The sequence below is a fragment of the Adelges cooleyi genome, unplaced genomic scaffold (genome assembly GCF_023614345.1).
Source record: "Adelges cooleyi isolate 19-005CV unplaced genomic scaffold, UGA_ACOO_1.1 ACOO_flye_CR_arks_rails_tigmint_CR_PRNA_574, whole genome shotgun sequence".
NCBI classification, from domain to species: Eukaryota; Metazoa; Arthropoda; class Insecta; order Hemiptera; family Adelgidae; genus Adelges; species Adelges cooleyi.
In genome coordinates, this window is record NW_026096268.1 from 2,668,570 (window position 1) to 2,690,303 (window position 21,734).

Consider the following 21,734-nt stretch of genomic DNA (forward strand, 5'->3'; position numbering starts at 1 on the left):
ATATTTTCCGTGTCAAAAAACAAACTTTTTGCTCCGTCTCTCGGCCCACAAACAGACACATTTACCTTTCGTGTACGGAATTTTTTTTTGTTTCGTTTTACCCAAGTAAAGGCCTTAGATCTGACGAAGACGACAAAACTCGCTCTCTTGCACACACCGCCTGTAATGGTTGGGACTGAAAACTGCCGTCTATCCGGTGCACGAGTGACGTAAAATCAATATTATACTTTTCACCGCGGCATTTTCAAAACAAACGGTATAAAAGTATGAGGCTTATGAAAAAAAAGTCACCGGTCTTTTTATTATATATATAATATATATGTGTATGTTTTATTATATGCGGCCGTTGATATATTTTAGCTTCAATATTATTTTTTTATTTATTATATCTACCACTTCGTGTAACCTCGAGCTACGACCTTTATTCCTTCAATACAATAATGGTTTTGATGACAAAATAAATAGTATAAAACAATTTTTTTATATATTATTTATCAAATAAGTTAGACTGTAATATTGAGTATCATGGAAATATTCCACAAATAATACTTTATTTATAAAATAAATACAAAGTATTTACTATTTTATGAGTGAGCTAATAACTGGATGTTATACACATAGCATGGTACAGATAAAAACTAAACCGGGTCATTTATTTTATTTTTTAAAAAATATTTAAATATAAACATTTTTACGTCTCTTAAAAGTTCAAATCTGGATCATTTGAATAAAATATGTAGTTATTATGATGAAAAAGTTTTTCTAAAAGTCATATGGATAAAATTCGTATCGGTTTACTGCTGAACACCGTTTAATTTAAAATTAAATCATGTAGTTAAATAGATAAAGTATAATATATTTATATTAAAATGCTGACAAAATAGCATAAAAAGATCGGACTTGATTTGTTAAGAAAAAACTTTTCTTTGTGACTTTTTCGAAATATTTAATAATACTTCTTAAGTTTTTAGTTTCAATGCGAAGCTGAGAAGGTACTAGTTTTATAACTATTTGTATAAAATAGTTATAAAATACTTTTCTGCATTTTTTAAAAAAAGTTTAAAAAAAAAAAATATAGCAAGTCTTTTTTCATTCTTTACTACATAAAAATAAAAATTAAACAGCTGTTTAACGCGCTATAGTTCATAGACTAGGAAAGTCTACTGTTGTGTGACATTTATCATAGTATAATATGTTCACTACGGCTGCGGTTGTTTGATGATAAATTTAATATATTTTATAACGCTTGAGTTTTTAATTACTTATCCGCTGTTTCCAAACGATCGGCTATATTGTTGTGGTTTACAGACAAGCGACAAACATAATACCACTATTATTTTGACCTGGTGTCGAGGTTCAGATTTCGAGTAGGTAATGTGATAATAATGTAATAATATAGAGGTCGGCGTAAACGAATAATAAAGTTACTATAAAAGGGACGTCTGTTGCACGGTGGCGGAAACTACCGTCAAAAATGCAAGCGTTCGTCGTGTGTTTGCAACACGGCCAATAAAAATCTATGGCATTCGGAAGTAAACTATATCCGGCAGTGCTCTATTGATATATATATATATATATATGTATTGGAACGCTTTTCGTGTGGGTAAAAGGAGAACGAAAAATAAGTTTATAGATATAAATTCGGTCCTTAAAGCGAACGCGTTGGGGTGGCGACGGTTCATTATTACATCGTCGTGTACGGTGGCGCTTGTTATCGGGTATATGAAATTAAATTGACACCCTCTGCATGTTTTCGGGGGTGTGTTAGTAACGTGTGCATGCAGGGACGACCGTTGGATTTATTGCTCTCCTCCCGACATGATCGCGCACAGCACAGAGTCACAATATAAACTGCCGCCGCCTTGCTACTTAATATGTACGGTTGCAGTTGTCGACTTGCTCGGGTTGTGAGGGCGAGACGCTCTCATATAATAATATAGCTGTTGTGTTTTGTATTCCGATCCGGTCCGGTGACCAAAAAGATATAAGCTCGTCGAGGGGTACAGGAAAACGGTATGCTGTATATTTAAAGTATCGCGTTGTTGTTATTCATGGGACGAAAAAAAAAAATCTCAAAATTCAAATCTTCTGGGCGTGCCGAGATTTGTGCGGTGGCTCACTTGTTATTCGCCAATTTAATTGAATACGAGCAATATAAATATATATATATATATATATACACAATATACAAATGAGTCTCACCACGTGTAACCGAATAAACGGATGTATTTATTTAAGTATTTCCTTAATGTTGTAAACGACCTTAATTAAAAAACTCGCAGTTATCCCAAATTATACCTAAACACATTACCCACTTTTTTTCGAAATCCGATAAAAAAAAACCTATACAATGATATCTTTAAAGTTTTATCGAAATATTTACACAACAAAAAATATGTTTTTGTATTAACTGTTGGTTGCATCAGTGACAGAGACATTTAATAGTTTATAGGTGTACTCGCTAAATAATATTTCTATCTAATATCCATTAGATAGAAAGATAACTTAAAGCATTTTAATTTTACTTGATTAACTAATTGAAAGAACTATTATTATTAGGAAATAACCATTGTTCAGCTATAAAATTATAAAATCTAGTTGATGCAAACAAACTTCAGTTGAAACCAAACATCAACATTATGTTTTTCCGTTTGTACCTATAGTAATAATAATTATTATATTTTTTTTAAAAATGTGTAAAATTCTTCAAGTGTTTGACTCTTTTTCTTCTTTTTTTGCAACTTTCTAAAAGCTTCTTTTTTTAATCGACCAAAAGTATTTACAACACCAATTATATTATGCCTTTACCTGATATCCGGTTGTTAGAAATTTTAACGGTTGTAACGCCTTGCGTCATTGAAGTACCCAAAAGTTTTGTTGGATTGACGTGATAACTGACTTTGTTCATGAAGATTGATTTTGTCTCGATTTGACGTGCAAACTTTGTAATTTCATCTGGTACTGTGTGGGCAACTTGAGATAGCGATGGATCGTCCAATAATTAAAACTAATCAAATTCTATAATCCTTATGTAACATATTTTTTAGTACAGTAGTAGATTTAAAAAAAAAAGTTTCCTATGTGGTAAATTAGTTACACAAATGCATTTTAAGTACAATATTTTTAATTTTAACTTTCTTAAATACATGAGTTATTACTTTTTTTACGGCATTATATAGTACTCTAGTCAAAGTATGAACTAAATAATGGAAAACTCTTTACTTTTTTTTAAGTATTCCTAACAAATGTTTGAAAAGTGTCGTGAAGAAATATGAAACTTTTAAGAGTATAAGTTTTATTAGCGCTATAAAATAAATTGTTAATGATAAACTGTAAATCGAAAAGAAGCTAACCTATTATTACTAAAACATAATATTATTATACAAAATAATAATAATGTTTAGTAGGAATTTGCAGGGATGAAAATTAATTTAATGGATATTGATCGTCGACAAAAGGAATGGAATTTTAGTGCACGCATATTTTTACTAAAAATGTTTAAAAACATACAATATGAAATTTAGTTCTTGAAACTACTTGCAATAATGCAATAAATAACGCCGAGTGAAACTCAAATATTATTATTCATGGTATGCAAATTGTTTAGACCCGTAATGATTATTTTAATACCTATCCGACGAATCTCAGAAACATAAAGCTTGAATTGTTTTAAAGGATTATAATTAGTTCGCATAAGTTCTCGAGAAAAACGGGGTTTTTAAGAAAAATACCGAGTCAAGCAAAACGCGATGTGCCGTTGAAATCAAAATTAATTCCCATGAAAAATAAATGACGTTTGACCTAATTAATTTTTCGCATAACTACATTTGGTCTTTCCTAAGAGAAGTACATTCAAAAGAATTTTGATTATACAGTTGAGCTTATAATTATAATAACTATGCAAAGGAACAACATTTTAAATACTGTTTTAAATATTACCTAGGTTTTTTTTATACTATTTGGACTTAATAAATAGTACATAATTAATAGTAAGCAAAGTTGGGCATTATTCGAATAAACTACTAATAATATTATTCAAATAGTGTTTTTTTGTAAATTTTCTAAACAATATTTTTATTGGAATCAAAAAAAAAGTTCAACTATCACTTTATTATTAATTTTCTTTGTATGAATACGGCTTAACACAACTTTCAATAGGTCGACAATAAATTATCATTATTATTACAGTTTAAGTAATATTTCCAACAATTTTTGTACTACCAATTATTGTTTTCTATTTCCTACATTACTATGTTATAGTAGATGCAATTCTCATGTTCTATTCGAATTAAAGTATTCTGTTCGAATAGAGTTATTTGTAACAACTGCGACACTGAATTTAAACGTTAAACGTTTTCCCTCGACCGCCGTTTTCCGCTTCAAAACCGTGTCGGTCGCGGTGTATGCATGCAAATACCTATCTATGCAAAATATATAATATAAACATGCGTATAAAATAGTATATGCTAATAATTTGTTGGTTCTAATTAACTGAAACCGTTCGGCGGCGGGTCAAAAGGCATTTCACGAGGGTTTATCCCTCGTCCAACCCTTCGGATCAGCGATGCGCCCGTTCCGTGTCCCGCTTTCGTTTTCAATATATATATATATGAAAATAACAATAGTAATATAGGGTCGGCAGTCTGTGAGATATTATTAAAAAACATTGTGCGCGACCGTGGATTATATTATTATCGTCGTTTTCACGGGTGCCAGCCCGAGGGGCGCGTGCGTCATCGTCCGGATATTAAGTTCATTTCGATTTAATGGCTCGAAATAACATTCCGGCAAAAGCACCGGTTTCCTTCTGGCTCTCGGCTCGCATAAAGATGGATCTATTATAATCATTATGACATACAATATGTAGGCAACGTACATCCCGTGTCAGGGCTATTTCGTGGCAGCTGGTTGTGAAATACAATAATATATTCTGATAATAACGTACTCCGGTGTAGGACCTTTTTGGTTTTCATATTCGCCAAGACTCGGACAAGTGTAGCATAAAATAATCACGAATGACCTTAAGTATATATAATTGCGCAAAACTTGAGTTATAGGTTTGGTAAAATGATCACTTGTTGGCGGCATGCCCGTCCAACGCTTGTCCTGACATATGAACTATGTATAACGAACAAACCACCAGTAGCTCGTCTGACTTTGTTACCTGTACATTATAATGAATAAACGAAATTAAATGTATAGTGTGAACGCAACGGCTTGCTACAAAATAAAGTAGTCCTCTCATAATTAATTTACATTTTATAAATAAATACTAAATAATAATTCATTTATACAATATCGAAATTATGAATATTTAACGCACAATTGTACAATTTGTACTTTTCAGTTACCAAAGAAAAAAATTGGGAAAAAACTATCATTACTACATTTTTTTACTAATAAAATAACTGTATAGTGTACAATGTACATATCTAGATCAAAACTGTAACAACTCAAAAAGTGGGTATTTTTAGTTATTTGTATATTCGCATTCTACAAACGAAGTTGCATGAACCAACAAAACAAACCTTAATTTATCTTCATTACTCTCCAAAATATGACGCTTTAGGTACCTTTTGTAATAATGACTAATCCCATAATTCTAACTATCAAAACCGTTTAAAACTTTTAAAGGTGTTTTTTGAGTTGCTACAGTTTTGATCTAGGTGTGCGATATTTGTATATTTATTTTAGTGAAGATAACACGAGATTGCATCGAGTATACCAAATCGCATTACAAAATATGAACATCTAATACATTTAAATATCTTTTTTATATCTATATATTTTCTAAACCCATAGTTATCATTTCTTATTTGTTTTCATCTAGTACATATTATATTAAATTAATTACAATCGAACATATTGTGCCTAATCGGGTTACAAACTATATTTTATTATTTTTATAAATAAGGGAATTCGAATTAAAAATAAATGATTAAACAACACTGTTATGCACATGCGAATTATTTTGTAGTTTTCTTTCAAGCCCAGCAGTTATTTACACTAATAAATTGTTTGTAGATTGATTAATGTTCTTGTAAAATAAAGTAGTATTTTTTTTTTTTACACTCTATTCTCTACGCCAATAAGTAATTTATGACACGATTTTTTTTTTAAAGTACACACGTAACACAATGTACACATTCAGTAACATTGTTATGCAGCCTACCGGAAAACGAGCACCTATTCAAGTGTGGCAGCTTGTGTGGTCATCGATCACGGTTACAGGCTTCTCGGTTAACGGCCATCTGGTTACGTCCCACGGGACGTTAACGATTTTGCAACTAGTGGATTTCCCTCTTTGGCCGCGAAAAAGTGTAAAGAATAAAATGCAATTACTCGCCAGTCGCCGTTCCAAAGTCAATAAGTACGGTCCGTTTGCCTAAGATACTGTACAGATGCAATTAGGAATAATTACATATTATACAAAAGCGAAAAACCATGTTGCCGCTATACCTGACAGCCGTCTTCAGATCGGTCGATAGCGTTTTAAAGCTCACCACCGAGTGTGAAGCAATGATAATGTACATAAACACTTGCGGATCTTCTTTTTTACATAGACAGATAAATGTATGTATATATTTTTTTATTGCTCGTCGTTTCCTTAAAACCGTCGGCTTTATGTGAGCTTTGCACCGGAGCAACTTACGCTGGACGGAGATAGGAAAGCTGAAGGGTAGGCCTATATGTTATTGTCGTATATCAGCGGCTTCGCGTAAACGACATCCGAATTCGTCGAAATACCACAAAAACCGTAACGTTGCATTAGCCCAAAAACGTTTTGGATATTATAGACCTTTTAAACTCGGATTTTAACCGTTTCCAAAGAGTCAAATCGCCGTTGTATAACGTACTTGAATTTATATATAACAACTATGTTCGATCGTGTACCCGATACAGCGCCTATAAGCCGTTTCCCTAAACTAGCCAAAATATTACCCGTTCAATAATGTGACACGGTGAAAATGAGATTTCTGTTGTGAAAAAAACACCGTTTTACACAATATTTGAGAGTAGAAAAACAACTTCCTTTAAATCAAAACACATTGGATAAGTTCGATTTTAATGAATTAATTAAATCTCTAAAAAAATCTTTAGACTCGTGCTGTATATAATATAACATTTTATTGTTTTTATTATTATCATATATTCATAGTAGCCAAGCCTCAGACAAAAATAAGTTTTCCTTCGTGCTGTTCTTAATTCATAAATCAATGTTTTTCCCTGTGGACTCTTGAAACGACTAAGATTAAATAAAAGAGTCTGGGGAATTAAAAAGGGGAAACGTGAAGCTTAAATAAAAAATAATAATAATGATAATAAAATACGCAAAAGTTTTGAGCGTCAAAAAGGGTTTTCGAGCTCTCGCGTATTGTACTGTTAATTATCTCGTAGGATGTACAATTCAGCAAAGTTGTCACTAAAAAAGGATATAACTTTTAAAGTACAGTGTAAATAATAAGAATACGATGGCGAAGATTTCGTTTGTTGGAAAACAACGAGCATAAGTATATATTTTTAAGAAATTGAGTTATCTGTAGCAATACCTAACCAGAGCCAGATATTTCATAATTTTGATGTTAGAATAAATATACATTTATTATTACTACAGCTGTTCCATATATACATTGCTTATTATAGCGTATTGCTTAAAACAGAAATAAGTTAACAAAACAAGTTTGCACAATCGTGTTTAGTTTTGTTAAAATGTTTCCATCATCGCGTTATTTAATTAACACTTAATTGTGATTTGTGAGTGTTGGAGAAGAGAAGAGCTTATGTAATAATAAATGATTATCCCTCTTTTGAAATATATTATATTATTCGTCACGTTTAACACATTTCCCTACCAGCAGATGACCTTAGATAGGGTTTTTCGTCGACGACCCTGTACCTTACCCGGGCTACTACTCCAGTTTCTTCTCCCGTTAAAAAAACTATTAAAAAATATCCAGACACGTCCTCATTGGATAAAATGGATAGTCGATGTGTCCATTCGTCCAATCGTAGGGATCAGTTATTATATGCTGTAACGACGACGCTGAGAATACACGCAGCTTTCATTGTAAAAATAATAATAATAAATTCTATTATAGTTTTGTTATTTTCCATATGGTCGATATATACAATAAACATGTTTGTAACGTTTTCCGTTTGTGATTTTCAGGTAAACTTTGGCGAAGTGTACATACCAAACACTATAGATCCACCTAAACCTCGGCTTTTGCCCGAGTTCAAACGTTTTGCGCACGGACTGCGGTCAGGTAACATCAGTATTTTGGACGCCCGGACTTTCTACATACCGAATTTACATTACGACGGATTAGGACCCGATGCTTACTTCTTCGTGGGCAACGGCTCAGAACCATCGCCGTACGGCGTCAAAGTCCCCAACGAAATCGGAAGGTAATATAAATAACCACAGGCGTTATGCAATTGCACGTTTTATTATTCAATTTGCGTACAGTTTTGACCTAACGCTAACGCTAACTTATGAGCTTCCTCCGACAAGTGCCTTGTCTCGCAAATATCCCGATAGGACATGGCCATTTTCTTGAACAAATTCATCGTCAGTCGAGACGAAAATCGGTTTTGAGGTCTGTGTTTCGTGGCAGGACTGCCAGACATCACGCAATGCACTATCCGGTCGTATAACGATCCGTCGCCATACACTATGAAACAGTCGTCACCGCAGTAATGTAACATGTCCTGTAAATTGTGTATTTCATTATATGTAAATTACCCAAATGTACACATCCGCGCTCACTAACTTTTAGTTGTTCACCGTACATTTTGTACTCGTTGAATAGCTTGACCAATTGCATGGGTTGCCTTTGTAGCTGATCTAATTTCAGAATGCCTTTTTTTACATCTCTAGCGGCCTTCTCTAAGCTCATAAAAGTCCCGGTGTTTTTATCGATGCATCTATTCTCCAAATGGTCGAACAGCTGTTTCAAATCTATCCCCAGAAATATAATTCTGAAAACGTTATACTAAAAACTTTTACATCAACATTAAAGACGTCTAAAAAACAAACATTATTCCTTTTCATTATCAAGTTCATAATTTATTCTTTCAAAAATTAGCTAATACAGATATTTGTGTTAAAACCCCATAAAAATATTTACTAATTGTAAAATCTCCTAGTTCCTAGTACCAATAGGTAGAAACTTTATTGAAAATTCTGGAAGATTTGCGATTGAAGGTTTTATTTCCGCTGGTAAATATTTATGTCCGAAATAATAGAAGCAAATAAATAACGCGTGAAAATGTTTACAACCTCCGATTAAGCGTAGTTAAGGTATGTACATAATGTGTCATGTATGGCAGACAGTCTAACAACTGATCAGACCGAGTACTACTTGAGTGTTGATTTCGGGCAAATACAAATATATATAGCTCACCGATTGGGTGGAAATTCGATTGAGTCCAGCCACTCCAAGTCATTTCTAGAACGAGGGAATCCAGTCAATACATATCCTCTAGTCAAACAAGCTTTGTTCGTGGTAATCTTTGACTGCACAGGGGACGAAGTAGCTATTAAATAAACGGAAAGCAGCATTGTTAGACCATACACCTACTTTAATCCAACCGTAAATGGTTTCTATAGGTATGCTGTCACGAGAAAATACACTATCCATTTTTGAGTGTCCGAGTATTTTCTGCGAAGAAATTTGATTGGCGTCGACTGAAAACATGTATAAATATAATGAAATAACAGCGTGTGCACCAGTTATTGCCTAGCCGTGTACACATCACGATTGGTTACGTACTATGGACGATTTTGAGCTTTTCGGATAACGATTTAGCTATGGAAAACCGTCTAGAGCCAATTGGACCTATGAGAACTATTCTTGGAATAAACGGCGCAGCCAATGGTTTTTGATATAAAACTTGTTCGAGGCACAGATCCAGTACGGTTTCAAATGATTTGCCAAATATATCAATGAGCTGCCAATTGAAAACATTATGATCATTTATTATTATGTTTATCATTATTACCGTTTGACAAAATAACAATATCTCTGTAATAGGTTTACAACAGCACAGAGTGGATAAAATTAAAACGGACACATCTAACTAAAAACGCAAAGGCCATATTTGACTAGTTTACTATCCTTATACAAATATTAATTTCGTCATCTCTGTGTTATTACTACGTTACAGATATTTAAAACAAACTTCTCGGCTACCGATATTTATTAAAATACAAACTTTCAATGAATTACTAAACACTGTTTTCAGTTCAAATTCCATTTGCTTGTATTGTTTGTCGAACGCGTCGTACTTGGACCAATTTGTGAAACCATGATGATCTATCAAACAGTTGTTTATAACATCTTGTATTGCGCATAATATTATATTATCACGCGAAAAATAACGTAATAACAATAGTTTACCTTCTAAAACTATTGTATGAGTCGGTATGATGCCCATTCCGATCAATTTGTTGGCTTCGTCCTTGTTTTTAGGTATATCTACGCAAAAACTTTTACTAGCTCCCGAAATCACATACGCATCTATATTATAATAATACAGCGGTAATATGTATTTTATTATTTACCCAAGAGTATCCATCCCTTTTTCCAAGTGCCTTTGGCTTTCATGTAATCGACTAGCATAGTTGGGAAGTCCTCCGGGCACGTACCCTGAAATATATGTTATTAGGAGCATTTTCGATTAGACGGTGTATGCGTTTACTTTTTTCCTCCAGTGTCTATGTAATACATTCTGTCGATCGATGGTTATTGCGCCGGTGCTTTTGGCTATGTTGAGAGCAATGTACACTTTATCTAAACGAAATCAAATAGTCAATATTTGAACTCCCGTCCTCGACTTAGCCCCGGCCCGTAGCTTACTCGTGTATTGCGGTGGAGCGATGAATATTATTTTTGGTAAATCCACGTGTAATTTGTTCTTCAAATACCACAGTAAAAATTTCATATGATCAGCCGGCTGGTGGATGACGAGCATCTTAACCATATTCTGTGTAAAATAATTGTACTGGTTCGTTAATCGCGATAGATTCGAATAGAACCACGATTATGAAAAATATTATTAAGAAGAATGTTCTTTATAATCGTAAATGGAGCTTTTCAAACTTATCTTCATTCAACAATTTACGATAGTAATATAACGTTGCTGTTAAATTTTTCCCAGTGTTTTTACTTGTAGAAAAACAAATGATACGTTAAAATAAAATGTATATGTTAAACAGCTGCACACAATATTTGATGTAGTTCGAAAACTAACCATAAAGTTATAATTTCGAGTGTGTAAGAGTTTAAAGGATGTTGTAACTGAGTCGGTGGTCGTCAGCTGTCTAACATTATTAGTAGAATTGTGAATAATAGTCCTTGGTAAATTCGAAGGAAAAAACCCATACAAAAAGTCGACGTTGAATTTATAAAAGAGCTTTGATAAAAATAATGCTGCTTTTTCATCTGGGTTTAATTGCTTATGTGTAAAAGTTGAGTATACTTACGTTGAACATTTCGTACACTCTGTGCTTTTCCATGTATGATACATGATTCGCGTTGGCCAATGAAATCGCTGGGAACAGTTCCATTGTTGCGTGTATACTTTTTGTAACATGAAATATCCCGAGTTGTTAATGCTCTTAGCAACGAGCCCGTCGATTAACTAAAGTCCTTGGTAACGCGCAAGCTGCGCAGTATGTCTTTGGAGTTTTTTTTTTTTAATATAATTTTTACTGTTTTTTTTTTGCGATTTCCAGTCTGGAACCATTGAAGGGCTACCAGGGAGAAGACATAGAAATCCAATTGCCCGGAAGCCTAACGGTGCACGCGATCGATTGGCTGGCTGTTTGGTGTGTGCAATATACGCACAATTTTGGCCATGTCAACATCCCGGACGACTTGGACGTGCCACCGGCGTTGGGGCAGACCAAGCTGACCGTGAGTAAACCCACACAGCCAAAAATACCGCATTTCGGCATCGGTTTCCCGTGGTTTTTCAGCCTTCAGTTCCTACGGTGGAACTGAAACGGAATCTAAATTTGAACAAGAAAAATATTTTTTCTATTTTTTTATTTTATTTTACTATTGTTTATTTTTAATATTATTTTTTATCATTATTTTGTATATGTTGTTGTAGTTTTTTGTTCGGTGTCTTGTAATAATTATATAGAACTGTATTGTTTCGTTTCTATTGAAATCCTATGTTTTCTTTAACATTTAATACGTTTTGTTAAACGAATCCGACTTCATTGGACAACTTTGAAATAGTGTAATACATAATTATTCGCCGTATACCGACAAACATTATGTATTCGAAACTAATTATTTTTCTGAAAGTCAGTTCCATAGAAAAATAATTACACGAAAACTGATGAATCCTTACAACCGAATAAAATAATTAAACAAAGTTATTATTAAGAGTTGATAATTGGATATAAGATTAATTATAACATAATATACGTTTAATTAGTCGTACATAAGAGTTATTACAGTTAATGTTTTGTTATACTTAATTGTTTGTGCTTTGCGTGGAATTGCAGCCATCGTGGTGGTACAACCCTGTAAGTATACTGTTATCCTATAATACTTATTAATTTTGAATCTATACAAAAAAAAAAATATAATTATGCGGTTTTGTTGGAAAAACGTCCTCAAGAGTTGTTTACTTATGTTAACTTTTATTTATTTAATACCCATATTTATATTGAGTAACAACACATTTTGTTCTTAATATTTGGTTATGATTGTAAATATACAGCAGTAAGGGATAAGTCGGGCTAACTTAGTGTAACGTCGAGTTAACATTGTCTGATTGTTAGATAAATTAAAAACCCACATTTTTGCGCAAAGCTAAGTTATCGACGACTGAGAACGTTTATTACTACAATTTTCTTAACTGTTGTACAAGTGTTAATATTAATACGCGTAACGTGTGTGTGTCTGTATATCCATATAAAGACAAGCAGCACCACGTCGGATCCGGGAAGTCACTGGGAGATGAACAACTGCCGAGAGCTGCTACCCGCTCGGTTACAAGTGCAGTGGGAAGTCCAAGGCGATTGGGTGCAAGTGCAACTGACTGGCAAAATTCGCGATGATCAGTACATGGCGTTTGGCCTTAGTGGTAATCCGGACAGGTCAGTATCAGCAAAGTATAAAATATATATATTCCAAAGATATCGTGAATAGATTTTGAAACATTTTAATACAGTGTAGTATTCTATGTATTATGAAAAGAGATCTTTAGAGTAACATCTACAAAACACGTGGAAAAGCTTATTTTGTGTTGATTTGTGTGACGCGTTTTTAAAAATCATACCCGAAGGAAAATTTACTATTTAAGTTTCTCTTCATATTTTTTAACAAAAAAATTGATGCTGAATAAAATGACGTAATCACCGTTGCTTTTTTTTAAACTCATAGACACAGATGAATATTAAAAATTGAATATTCGACAAATGTATCGCAATATAACATATATTGTGGTATATTTATTTTTAAGCTCAAATGCTATAATGGGCAGCATTATAAACTTTTTCAAAGCGCAAAAATGAAAACTTTAAGAGTTTAACATATTTTTTTATCTTACTGTAAAATTGCTATTTTCACCCAAGTTATAATTTCTCAGAACACGTTACACAATATATTTATTTTATTAGACCATTCAGCTCTTATTGGCTTTTAAAATGTTCAACAAAAACTTACATAAATTGAATAACTAGTTAATTCTTTAGAAATATAAAACTGGCGCACTATTAGCTCAGTACTTAGTTACCACGATGTACACATATTATAAGTACTATTTTGTTGTATCAAATATTCGGGTTTGGTACAAAAAAAAAATAATAGACGCTTGGGTTGGTATATCGGCTATAGGTGACAACTTATCCGACGGCAACATTAAAAGGGCTTCCCGTTGACAAAATTTGCTTATGAATTATGATTTTCAGCGTTACCCTGTTGGGCAGTGACGTGGTGGTGGTGTTTTACGACAAGGTCAAAAATTCTTTCAAAGCAGAAGACTATTACGTATCGGCCACAATGGAATGCGACGATAACAGCGGGATGTGCCCTGACGAACGTCTTGGCGGTAGGAACGATGCGGTTCTTGTAACAGGCACCAGAAGGAATGGGATAACGTGTGTTGTGTATCGTCGACCAGTTCAGACAAACGAAGCGATCAACGACCAACCGATGCCGATGGATTCACCAGCTTTAATTGTGGCGGCCATTGGACCACTTGGAAAGTCGGATCAGCTGAGTGCTTACGCGCCCAAGGATATAACTTTCGGTAAAACTTGAATATTTTCAATCTTGAAAAAAAAAATTAGTCGCATTTAAACAATTAATAATAAAAAAACCAATTACAATTACGCATTATAATATGTGTTGAATGAAAGGGACAAAATAATGAAAATAGGTATTGAAAAGGGATGAGAGTTTAAAGAAGACCAAATGGGAGGGCTGGAGGGAAACATCAAAGAAGTGGGAAAATGCTATTAAGGGAAATACGGGGGTTTTTGAAGTGGATTAAATTGGGTAGGATAGAGAAAAGTAGAGGGCCTCGCCTCTAGAGGGGCTTGGGCGATCGATCCAACTCGAGTGGGATAAGGTAAAGACAACATTGTGAGGCACGAAGGATTACCCTTTGAAATGAAACATTGCAATGACATCTTATGGATTTTCTATCTATTGATTATAACCATTGAAACAATTATAGTGTGAAAACTTAATATAACTATAATGATATTAATGCTAATTCCTACTTGGATAAAATATAATATTTAATTATTCAAGGAGTACTTTGATATTGTGTTATTATGATCATGAGACTTATACTCAGTATGGACTTTTGTAAGATAATTTCAAACGTTTTACGGAATGTTTTATACTTGCGTTAATCATTTCTGCGTGTTATTAAGAAAAAGTGTTTGCATAATAAGATTTCGTTCTTTTTTAGTAACGTTATACATAGCGATATGCGTTCTTTTAAAAGATATGCAAATAATGTCCACGATGTCAGGAAACTCGACAAAAGTTGTGCGAGTTATTGATTTATTTTTATTTCTTCACCAATTAACTTGTAACAGTGATTGATGTAGTTTCTTTATCTTTTAGAAGTGAAAATTATTTTTCGTCTTGCATTTTTACATTATATATAATTTCGTTTATTATTACTTGTTTATTAATCTGATACCGAAAGACACAAAATTGCAATTTGATATACCTAATGATTTAGCTAATTGTATCAGACAAAAAACAATTATTATTTGGCTGTAATTATAATTAATAATTATTGTTTGTTTTTCAGAGGAAATACGAATAAATTTCAACTCTAAAGACGATTATACATGTGCCATGTCCCTATTCAATATGGACGACGAAATGTCATTATCGCCGTGGCCTCCGAATGTTATTATCGGTGAACACAAGTTTACCGCCAGGCTAGGGCCTTCCGGTGGTGTTAGGGGTTACATGGGTATTACAGGTACGTCAAGTAATTTTTAATTAACATCAGTTCTCATAATGTAACTAGGAGTAGAGTTTCGAAAATTTGTATTTACAAAAAAGATAACGGTACTATTTTTTTTATTTAGTTTTGACTTTTTAGTGTATTTTTTAGCAAATATGTTTTATTTAGATATAAATATCTACAACTGTAACTATAAAATAAGCAATTATTAAAAGACGATTTTTGTAACATCTCTAATTTTTTAACCCTCACCCCTAATGCAACTTTAAACATTTGAATTACTATTACTAAAATTGATTTAGGCGTTCCTACCGGCGACGTTGTCTGGTACATTAACGACAAGCTAATTCCAGAAATTTACGTGGAGAGAAAACAAACATACACTTTCTACATCGAAGGAGGTAGGTATTATTTTTCTTATTTAATGATTAACGTTGTCACTTAATAAGTAGTAGATATACCTACACTATATTAGTAAATATACACTATAATATTGTAAATTTATTAGTTTAAATTTGCATTGCAATAATAAGTGACATTAAAGTACAAAACCATAAATCATACTTCAAACAAGTATGAGAGAGCTTCAAATGCTCTTAACGTGCGGCTCCCTACCTTTGTGGCTGATCATCCTAACGAGCTTAAAATGGCATACATTTATTTTTGCGATTTAATCAATCTTTATAGGACGCTAAAACATGCAAATGTAGTTGGAATAGTTTATACGTTCGATGACTCCACTAAAAAAAATTATATCACACTTATTGATCGATTACTATACGGAAGTTATATCCGCATAGTATTGTTATTATCTCGACTAATCTATGAATATCGTGTTACTATTAGAAATGAGTGTACTTTCGGTGGCCATTAGTCATTGTCCTTTTGTCATTATTCACATTAGTGTAGAATATAAGTTGATGTGGATAAAATTAAAGGTCGTTTTTTATATGATTAGGGGACAAGCCGAATAAACCAGGACACTATCACCCGTTTTACATTACGGACAACCCTGAAGGGGGCTTTGGAGATATTGACGATTCGGAACAGAAAAAGCAAAGGGTGTTTGCTGGGATCCACTACGATTCCGAAGGGTATCCGTTGGCACCTGCAGGTGTGTATGACAGTAATTGTATAAGACAGATCTGTAGTGTGGACCCCAAACACTTTTATAATTATCCAAAACGTGCATTGTAATGTGTTTTAGCCGGTCGGTATTGCGAGTATAAGTTTAGGTCGTACGACCGTTCGTCCGAAATGGAAACGTTCAATGCGTTTTTCGACTCGTTGAAACTGTCTTGCGAAGAAGGCGCAGTTGGCGTGCTAAACTGGACAGTTGCTGAAGAAACGCCAGACACTGTATACTATCAGGTACCTAATATTAGTAATTACCAGATGGCAGATAACTCTCAATGATATATATATATATATATATATATATATATATATGTATTCAATAAATTATAAAATTTTAAAATATAGAAAAGTTGAAAAGAAAATCACTCTCAAAGTTCAAACTAAGTGGTAGAACCACTGAAATTCTAATTTACAAAAAAAAGAGAGATGGTACTATTTTAAAACCCTTGAAAAATAGATATTTGATTAGTTTCGTAATATATAATTAACTTAAAAGAAGTAAAAATCATTTTGGAATTTTTACACATAAACAACAAATCAAAATACGTTTCTAAGCAATTTTGTTAAAAAATTGCCTATACGCGACTCCTTAAAATAAACGTTTATTGGTAATGTATGAGTAATAAAAAATATATATTGTAAGTTGAAAAGATATTCTAAAAAACTGACTATACTCATTTAATAGGAAACAAATTTTACATTTAATAAATTAAAATGATTTAAAAAAATCAATTAGTAACTATGGTAATTGAAATGAAGACAAATCGAACCTCTGTAACTTTAAGAGCTTGTTGGGAATAGGAACATAAACAAAATGCTACATACTAAAAATGAGACGATAGATATTTGTCTTGCTTTAATATAAGATAATATACATGTAGATCGGATTGTAACCTAAGCGGTATAATGATTTGAATTTGAAAAAAGTCAGCATGTTACAATCTTATAACATTTAATTTTTAATTTTTTAATAAACTATAAGACATAGATAGTTGATTTTAAACTCATTAAAAATAGCTTGTCGGAAAGATACAAAATACAAATTTAAAAAAATTAAATTAATTATTTAAGTTTTCAATTCTCGCTAATTAACTTACTAAAACTTTTATTTATTGAATTTGGATACATTTCAAACGGTATCATAAGTATATAAGAAACTATTAAAATCTAAATACAGTCAAAGCCTTTTATCAATAATCCGCTAGCACATACTTACAACATTTGTATTATTGTTGTCGATTAAAACGTTTTATTTATATTGAGTCATGGTATTTCATTTTGTGTCGTCTTCAAAATTGTCTCGGCTATGTTTTAAAGTGATTAATTCATATAAAATTTAAAATAACAATTGTGTACGTGGGAACGTACTATCGCACAAATTGAAATAAATTCATCTCTACACGTTTATTGTTCATTGACATCTGAAAACTACGCGTAATAGAATAGAGGCCGCTGGGACACACTCAATAAGTACCACCCACGTACAATAACAGTGATCATAATTGATATTAGAATATTAGAATATTTGGAAGTTAAAAACAAAATTATTATCAATAGAAACACTTTTTAAACACAATGTTAACAATCCATTGAAATACTTGAAATATACCACAAAATTTCTGTTAAAAACTATGCGTTTTCCCTATAGATTCATTAATCCTTATAATTGAATATGTATTTTCTAAAACTGTCTAAAGATTTATTTATAATTGTTAGAAAACAATACTTATTATGTCACTGATAGAGTTAAAAATGATCGGGTGTAGTAAATATATTTTCCAGAACAGCAAAGAGCATCTTGTTAATCATATTAAATTATTATTTTAGAGCTATTCTCAGGCAAATGTCGGCTGGAAAATCCACGTGGTCGACGCCGGTTATAAGTGGAACGATGACAAAAACGCAGCCTCCGGACTAATTAATAATGTTAATATTATTATCAGTAACCTACCACTGATATGCATATTTCTTATCGACCAGATGAACAGACTTAATTTGCTGTGATGAAGTTCATGTCAATGATGCAAAACGAATGTTCATTTCTTAAAAAAAAATAACAATACAATACACAATTAAAGAAATAAACCAAAAAATAATTAAAAGGATTAATATTTCCAAACAGTTAACAAAAAAAACCTATCAGTAAAAAATTCCTTAAAATAAATAAATGTCTGTTTTCAGTTTTAAATGTTGCCAACAATTCTCGGCTGTTGTGCAAATATATATTTTAGTCATCATTTCCGAGTAGTTTCTACCATCGTTAAATTTTTAATTGATATTATAATGGCTTAATGAACCGTATATCGATTAATTTGGTTTGTGTAACGAGACCAGCATAGGCTTGTTTGAGGAAAATTTAAGTTCTACAATTACCATCCTACTGTAAAACATTTTATTCAAATAAAGTCACTTTTTGTTAATTTATGCAAAAAAAAAAATAATAAATAAAATAAACTTAATTTAAAACACACGAGTTTTAATTTTGGCTAACTAACATATTAGCCAACCCGATATTTTTTAAATAAAAGCAGTAAATATAAAAATTAAAAATAATAGTTTTCAGTTTTTTCCTCTAAAAAAATTATGGATTTTTTCTCAAAGATAGCGTAAAATCACAAGCACATAATATTGCTATGCTGGCTTTCAGAAACACATTGCTTGAAAAACAAAATTAAGGTTCTATACCCAACATTAAGAATATCAAGTAAAAACAAAACATATCATAATATTGTGTAAAAAATATTTAAGGTGTTATGGCACATAGTAAATTAAGTCTTATGAATAAAAGCACTATTCGTGTGTTAAGAAATATGCATGTTAAGTGGTAAGCTTAGATAATAAACTAGCGTTAAGTATGTTAAACAAGTAAAACGAATCCATATGATCATAAGATATACTATTCAAAACCAACGCGCAAAATTTAAAAAAACTTAAGTCCGTGAAAACCATTGTGGTCTTTTAGACGTCAACGTAATACGTAATTGTACCAAGTCACCGTCAAAACTAAAAATATTTAAACAACTTGTAAACAATCGTTACCTTACCGTAAATATAGATATGATAATATATTATACAAGATAATTTGTTTATGCTCATTAAATGGATAAACGAGATTTAAATTTCATAAACAAGATTAAAACCAATGTCAGCAAACATTATCTCGTTGATTTTTTAAATAAGTATATTTTGAAAACACACTTTGTCGTTAAATTATTTTATCCAATACTATATAAAAGTATTTGTTATAAATTTAAATTTTATAGATACCTTAACGTTAAAATACAATTTAAAACACTGATACAAAACTATTGCCATTATAAAACTCCTTAAAACCCGTTGGCTTTCAATCCCCTTAAAAAAAACTAAAGTTTCTAAGTTTTCAGTTAAAATTGTTAGTCTGAATAGCGATTTTATACCCATAATTAATTTGAGTAGTACAAAAGTATATCGAATATAATATAAAATAAATTATATATTCCTAAAAAATCATCAAGATAATGAACAAGTATACCTTTCATTATACCAACCAAGTGATTATGCAATTAAAATTTTTTAAACACTGTTTTTTACCGTGAACTTCTATTTGATGTCAGCAATTAACCTCTGTACCAAATTTTTAAACATCATGATATTAACAAGAGATATATAGTATACTAATATTGTTGATTTTAGTTTTGACGGAATTGCAAATTGCTCAAATAATAAAAAGATTGTATTTTTAAAATAGTTTTAATGATATAACCGACAATAATTACTCATTGGAAACATTCGTTTTTTTAATGGAATACAAATAAATGAATGTTAATGAAAATAATGACAATAATATATTTTAATTTAAGACGTATAGATTTAAGGCAACGATAGTAAAACTAATGACAATAATATTTAAATATTCTTCGTGGTTATTTTTAATGTTAAGTGTTTTGTATGATATTTTTAAAAAACTAATTAAATGTATAAAATTACATGTTTTATAAGTAACGTTGTTGTATTACGATCGTTGAATGATTTGATTTGTTAATTTTATGTTTATACAATATTTTGTTTTTTATTCTTATTTTGTTTAAGTTAAAGCTTTTATGTTGTGCAGTTATATTGCAAAGAAATGAGTTGGTAAGCATTTTTTGATAAGCAAAACCATCTTTGCCTATTAATTTATTTTTCATTGCTAAATTACTAGATTTTCTTTTTACAAATTTCATCCTAACAATCGTTATTAAATGAGTTATAGAGTAACTAATAAATATCAATTCAAGCGGTTATTTTCGTTTTTAGATATTAAAAAAACAAAATAAAATATATATATAATGTTTTGTTTGTTGAATTCATTAACAATTTCAGAGCTTTAAACGAATAAATTTCCAAACGATATCTTTTTTGTAAAATACTTTTTTTGTTACAATAAAAATACAACAACGATGCATTTTAGAATATATATATGTATTACTGTTTTATAGAAGTGTATTTTTAAGTATTTAATAAAATGTAAATACTCTCACTAATTTTACCAGTAATAGGAAAAACGGACGTCATGCAAGTATATAATACATACATAAATAATATATATATGCAAGATAAAAAGTTTGATAAGATGTAATCGTTTTCGGTTAAACATTTTAAAAACCTATTGTGTACTTGTGTTAATAGTTTTTCGTTAAGAATAACTAAAATAAAAAAGGGATATATTCTTATTTTAAGTTGTCATGAAAAACTGTAGAACAAAAAAATATAGAGCTGGGATTTAGTAATTTACCAGAGGTAAAGAAAAAAATGTGCTTGCCGGTCGTCCGAATTTCTAATAATTAGAAAATAAGACATGTTCGATCAACGTGTGAACAAAAATAAAACGATCTGTGTTTTCTGCGACAATAATTTTCGCTATTAAGATTAGTATATTATGTAAGTGTTTTTTTAACGTTTACTGTGACCTTACAATACATATTAAGGCTTGAATTTCTTGTAAACAAAGACAATAATTTTGTTTAAGTGTTAAGAATATATTAATAAGTATACTTTAGTTATTAGTCTTAACCATAATACCTAATTGAATATACCATACGTTATATTATTAATATACATTTTTTATTTATATACTATGAACACTTTTTTTTTTACAAATCTATATATTATCTCATACTATT

General features: G+C 31.3%; 2 protein-coding genes across 3 annotated transcripts in view; one reads left to right on the forward strand and one right to left on the reverse strand.

Moving 5' to 3' along the window:
• Positions 1 to 20,423, forward strand: part of LOC126842879 (protein Skeletor, isoforms B/C) — a 39,995-nt gene extending 19,572 nt beyond the window's left edge. The window contains exons 6-15 of the mRNA XM_050580090.1: positions 8,171 to 8,409; positions 11,741 to 11,921; positions 12,524 to 12,544; positions 12,942 to 13,120; positions 13,934 to 14,274; positions 15,295 to 15,471; positions 15,759 to 15,857; positions 16,415 to 16,570; positions 16,664 to 16,827; positions 18,421 to 20,423. Coding sequence (XP_050436047.1) covers positions 8,171 to 8,409; positions 11,741 to 11,921; positions 12,524 to 12,544; positions 12,942 to 13,120; positions 13,934 to 14,274; positions 15,295 to 15,471; positions 15,759 to 15,857; positions 16,415 to 16,570; positions 16,664 to 16,827; positions 18,421 to 18,597 — 1,734 coding nt within the window. The 3' untranslated portion in view covers positions 18,598 to 20,423. The remainder of the gene's footprint in view (positions 1 to 8,170; positions 8,410 to 11,740; positions 11,922 to 12,523; positions 12,545 to 12,941; positions 13,121 to 13,933; positions 14,275 to 15,294; positions 15,472 to 15,758; positions 15,858 to 16,414; positions 16,571 to 16,663; positions 16,828 to 18,420) is intronic.
• Positions 8,422 to 11,626, reverse strand: LOC126842880 (adenylate kinase 8-like). Of its 2 annotated transcripts, XM_050580091.1 has the most exons (11): positions 11,489 to 11,626; positions 10,863 to 10,989; positions 10,705 to 10,796; positions 10,568 to 10,652; positions 10,404 to 10,481; positions 10,219 to 10,319; positions 9,777 to 9,954; positions 9,585 to 9,691; positions 9,408 to 9,520; positions 8,775 to 8,982; positions 8,422 to 8,712 (listed from the first exon to the last, which is right to left on the reverse strand). In XM_050580091.1, the coding sequence occupies exons 1-11, from the start codon at positions 11,570 to 11,572 to the stop codon at positions 8,452 to 8,454; spliced, it is 1,434 nt and encodes a 477-aa protein (XP_050436048.1). In that variant the 5' UTR covers positions 11,573 to 11,626; the 3' UTR covers positions 8,422 to 8,451. The 2 variants fall into 2 exon arrangements, with proteins under 2 accessions (XP_050436048.1, XP_050436049.1); XM_050580092.1 differs by lacking the exon at positions 8,422 to 8,712 and having other exon boundaries at positions 8,868 to 8,996.
• Positions 20,424 to 21,734: the final 1,311 nt, after the last annotated feature.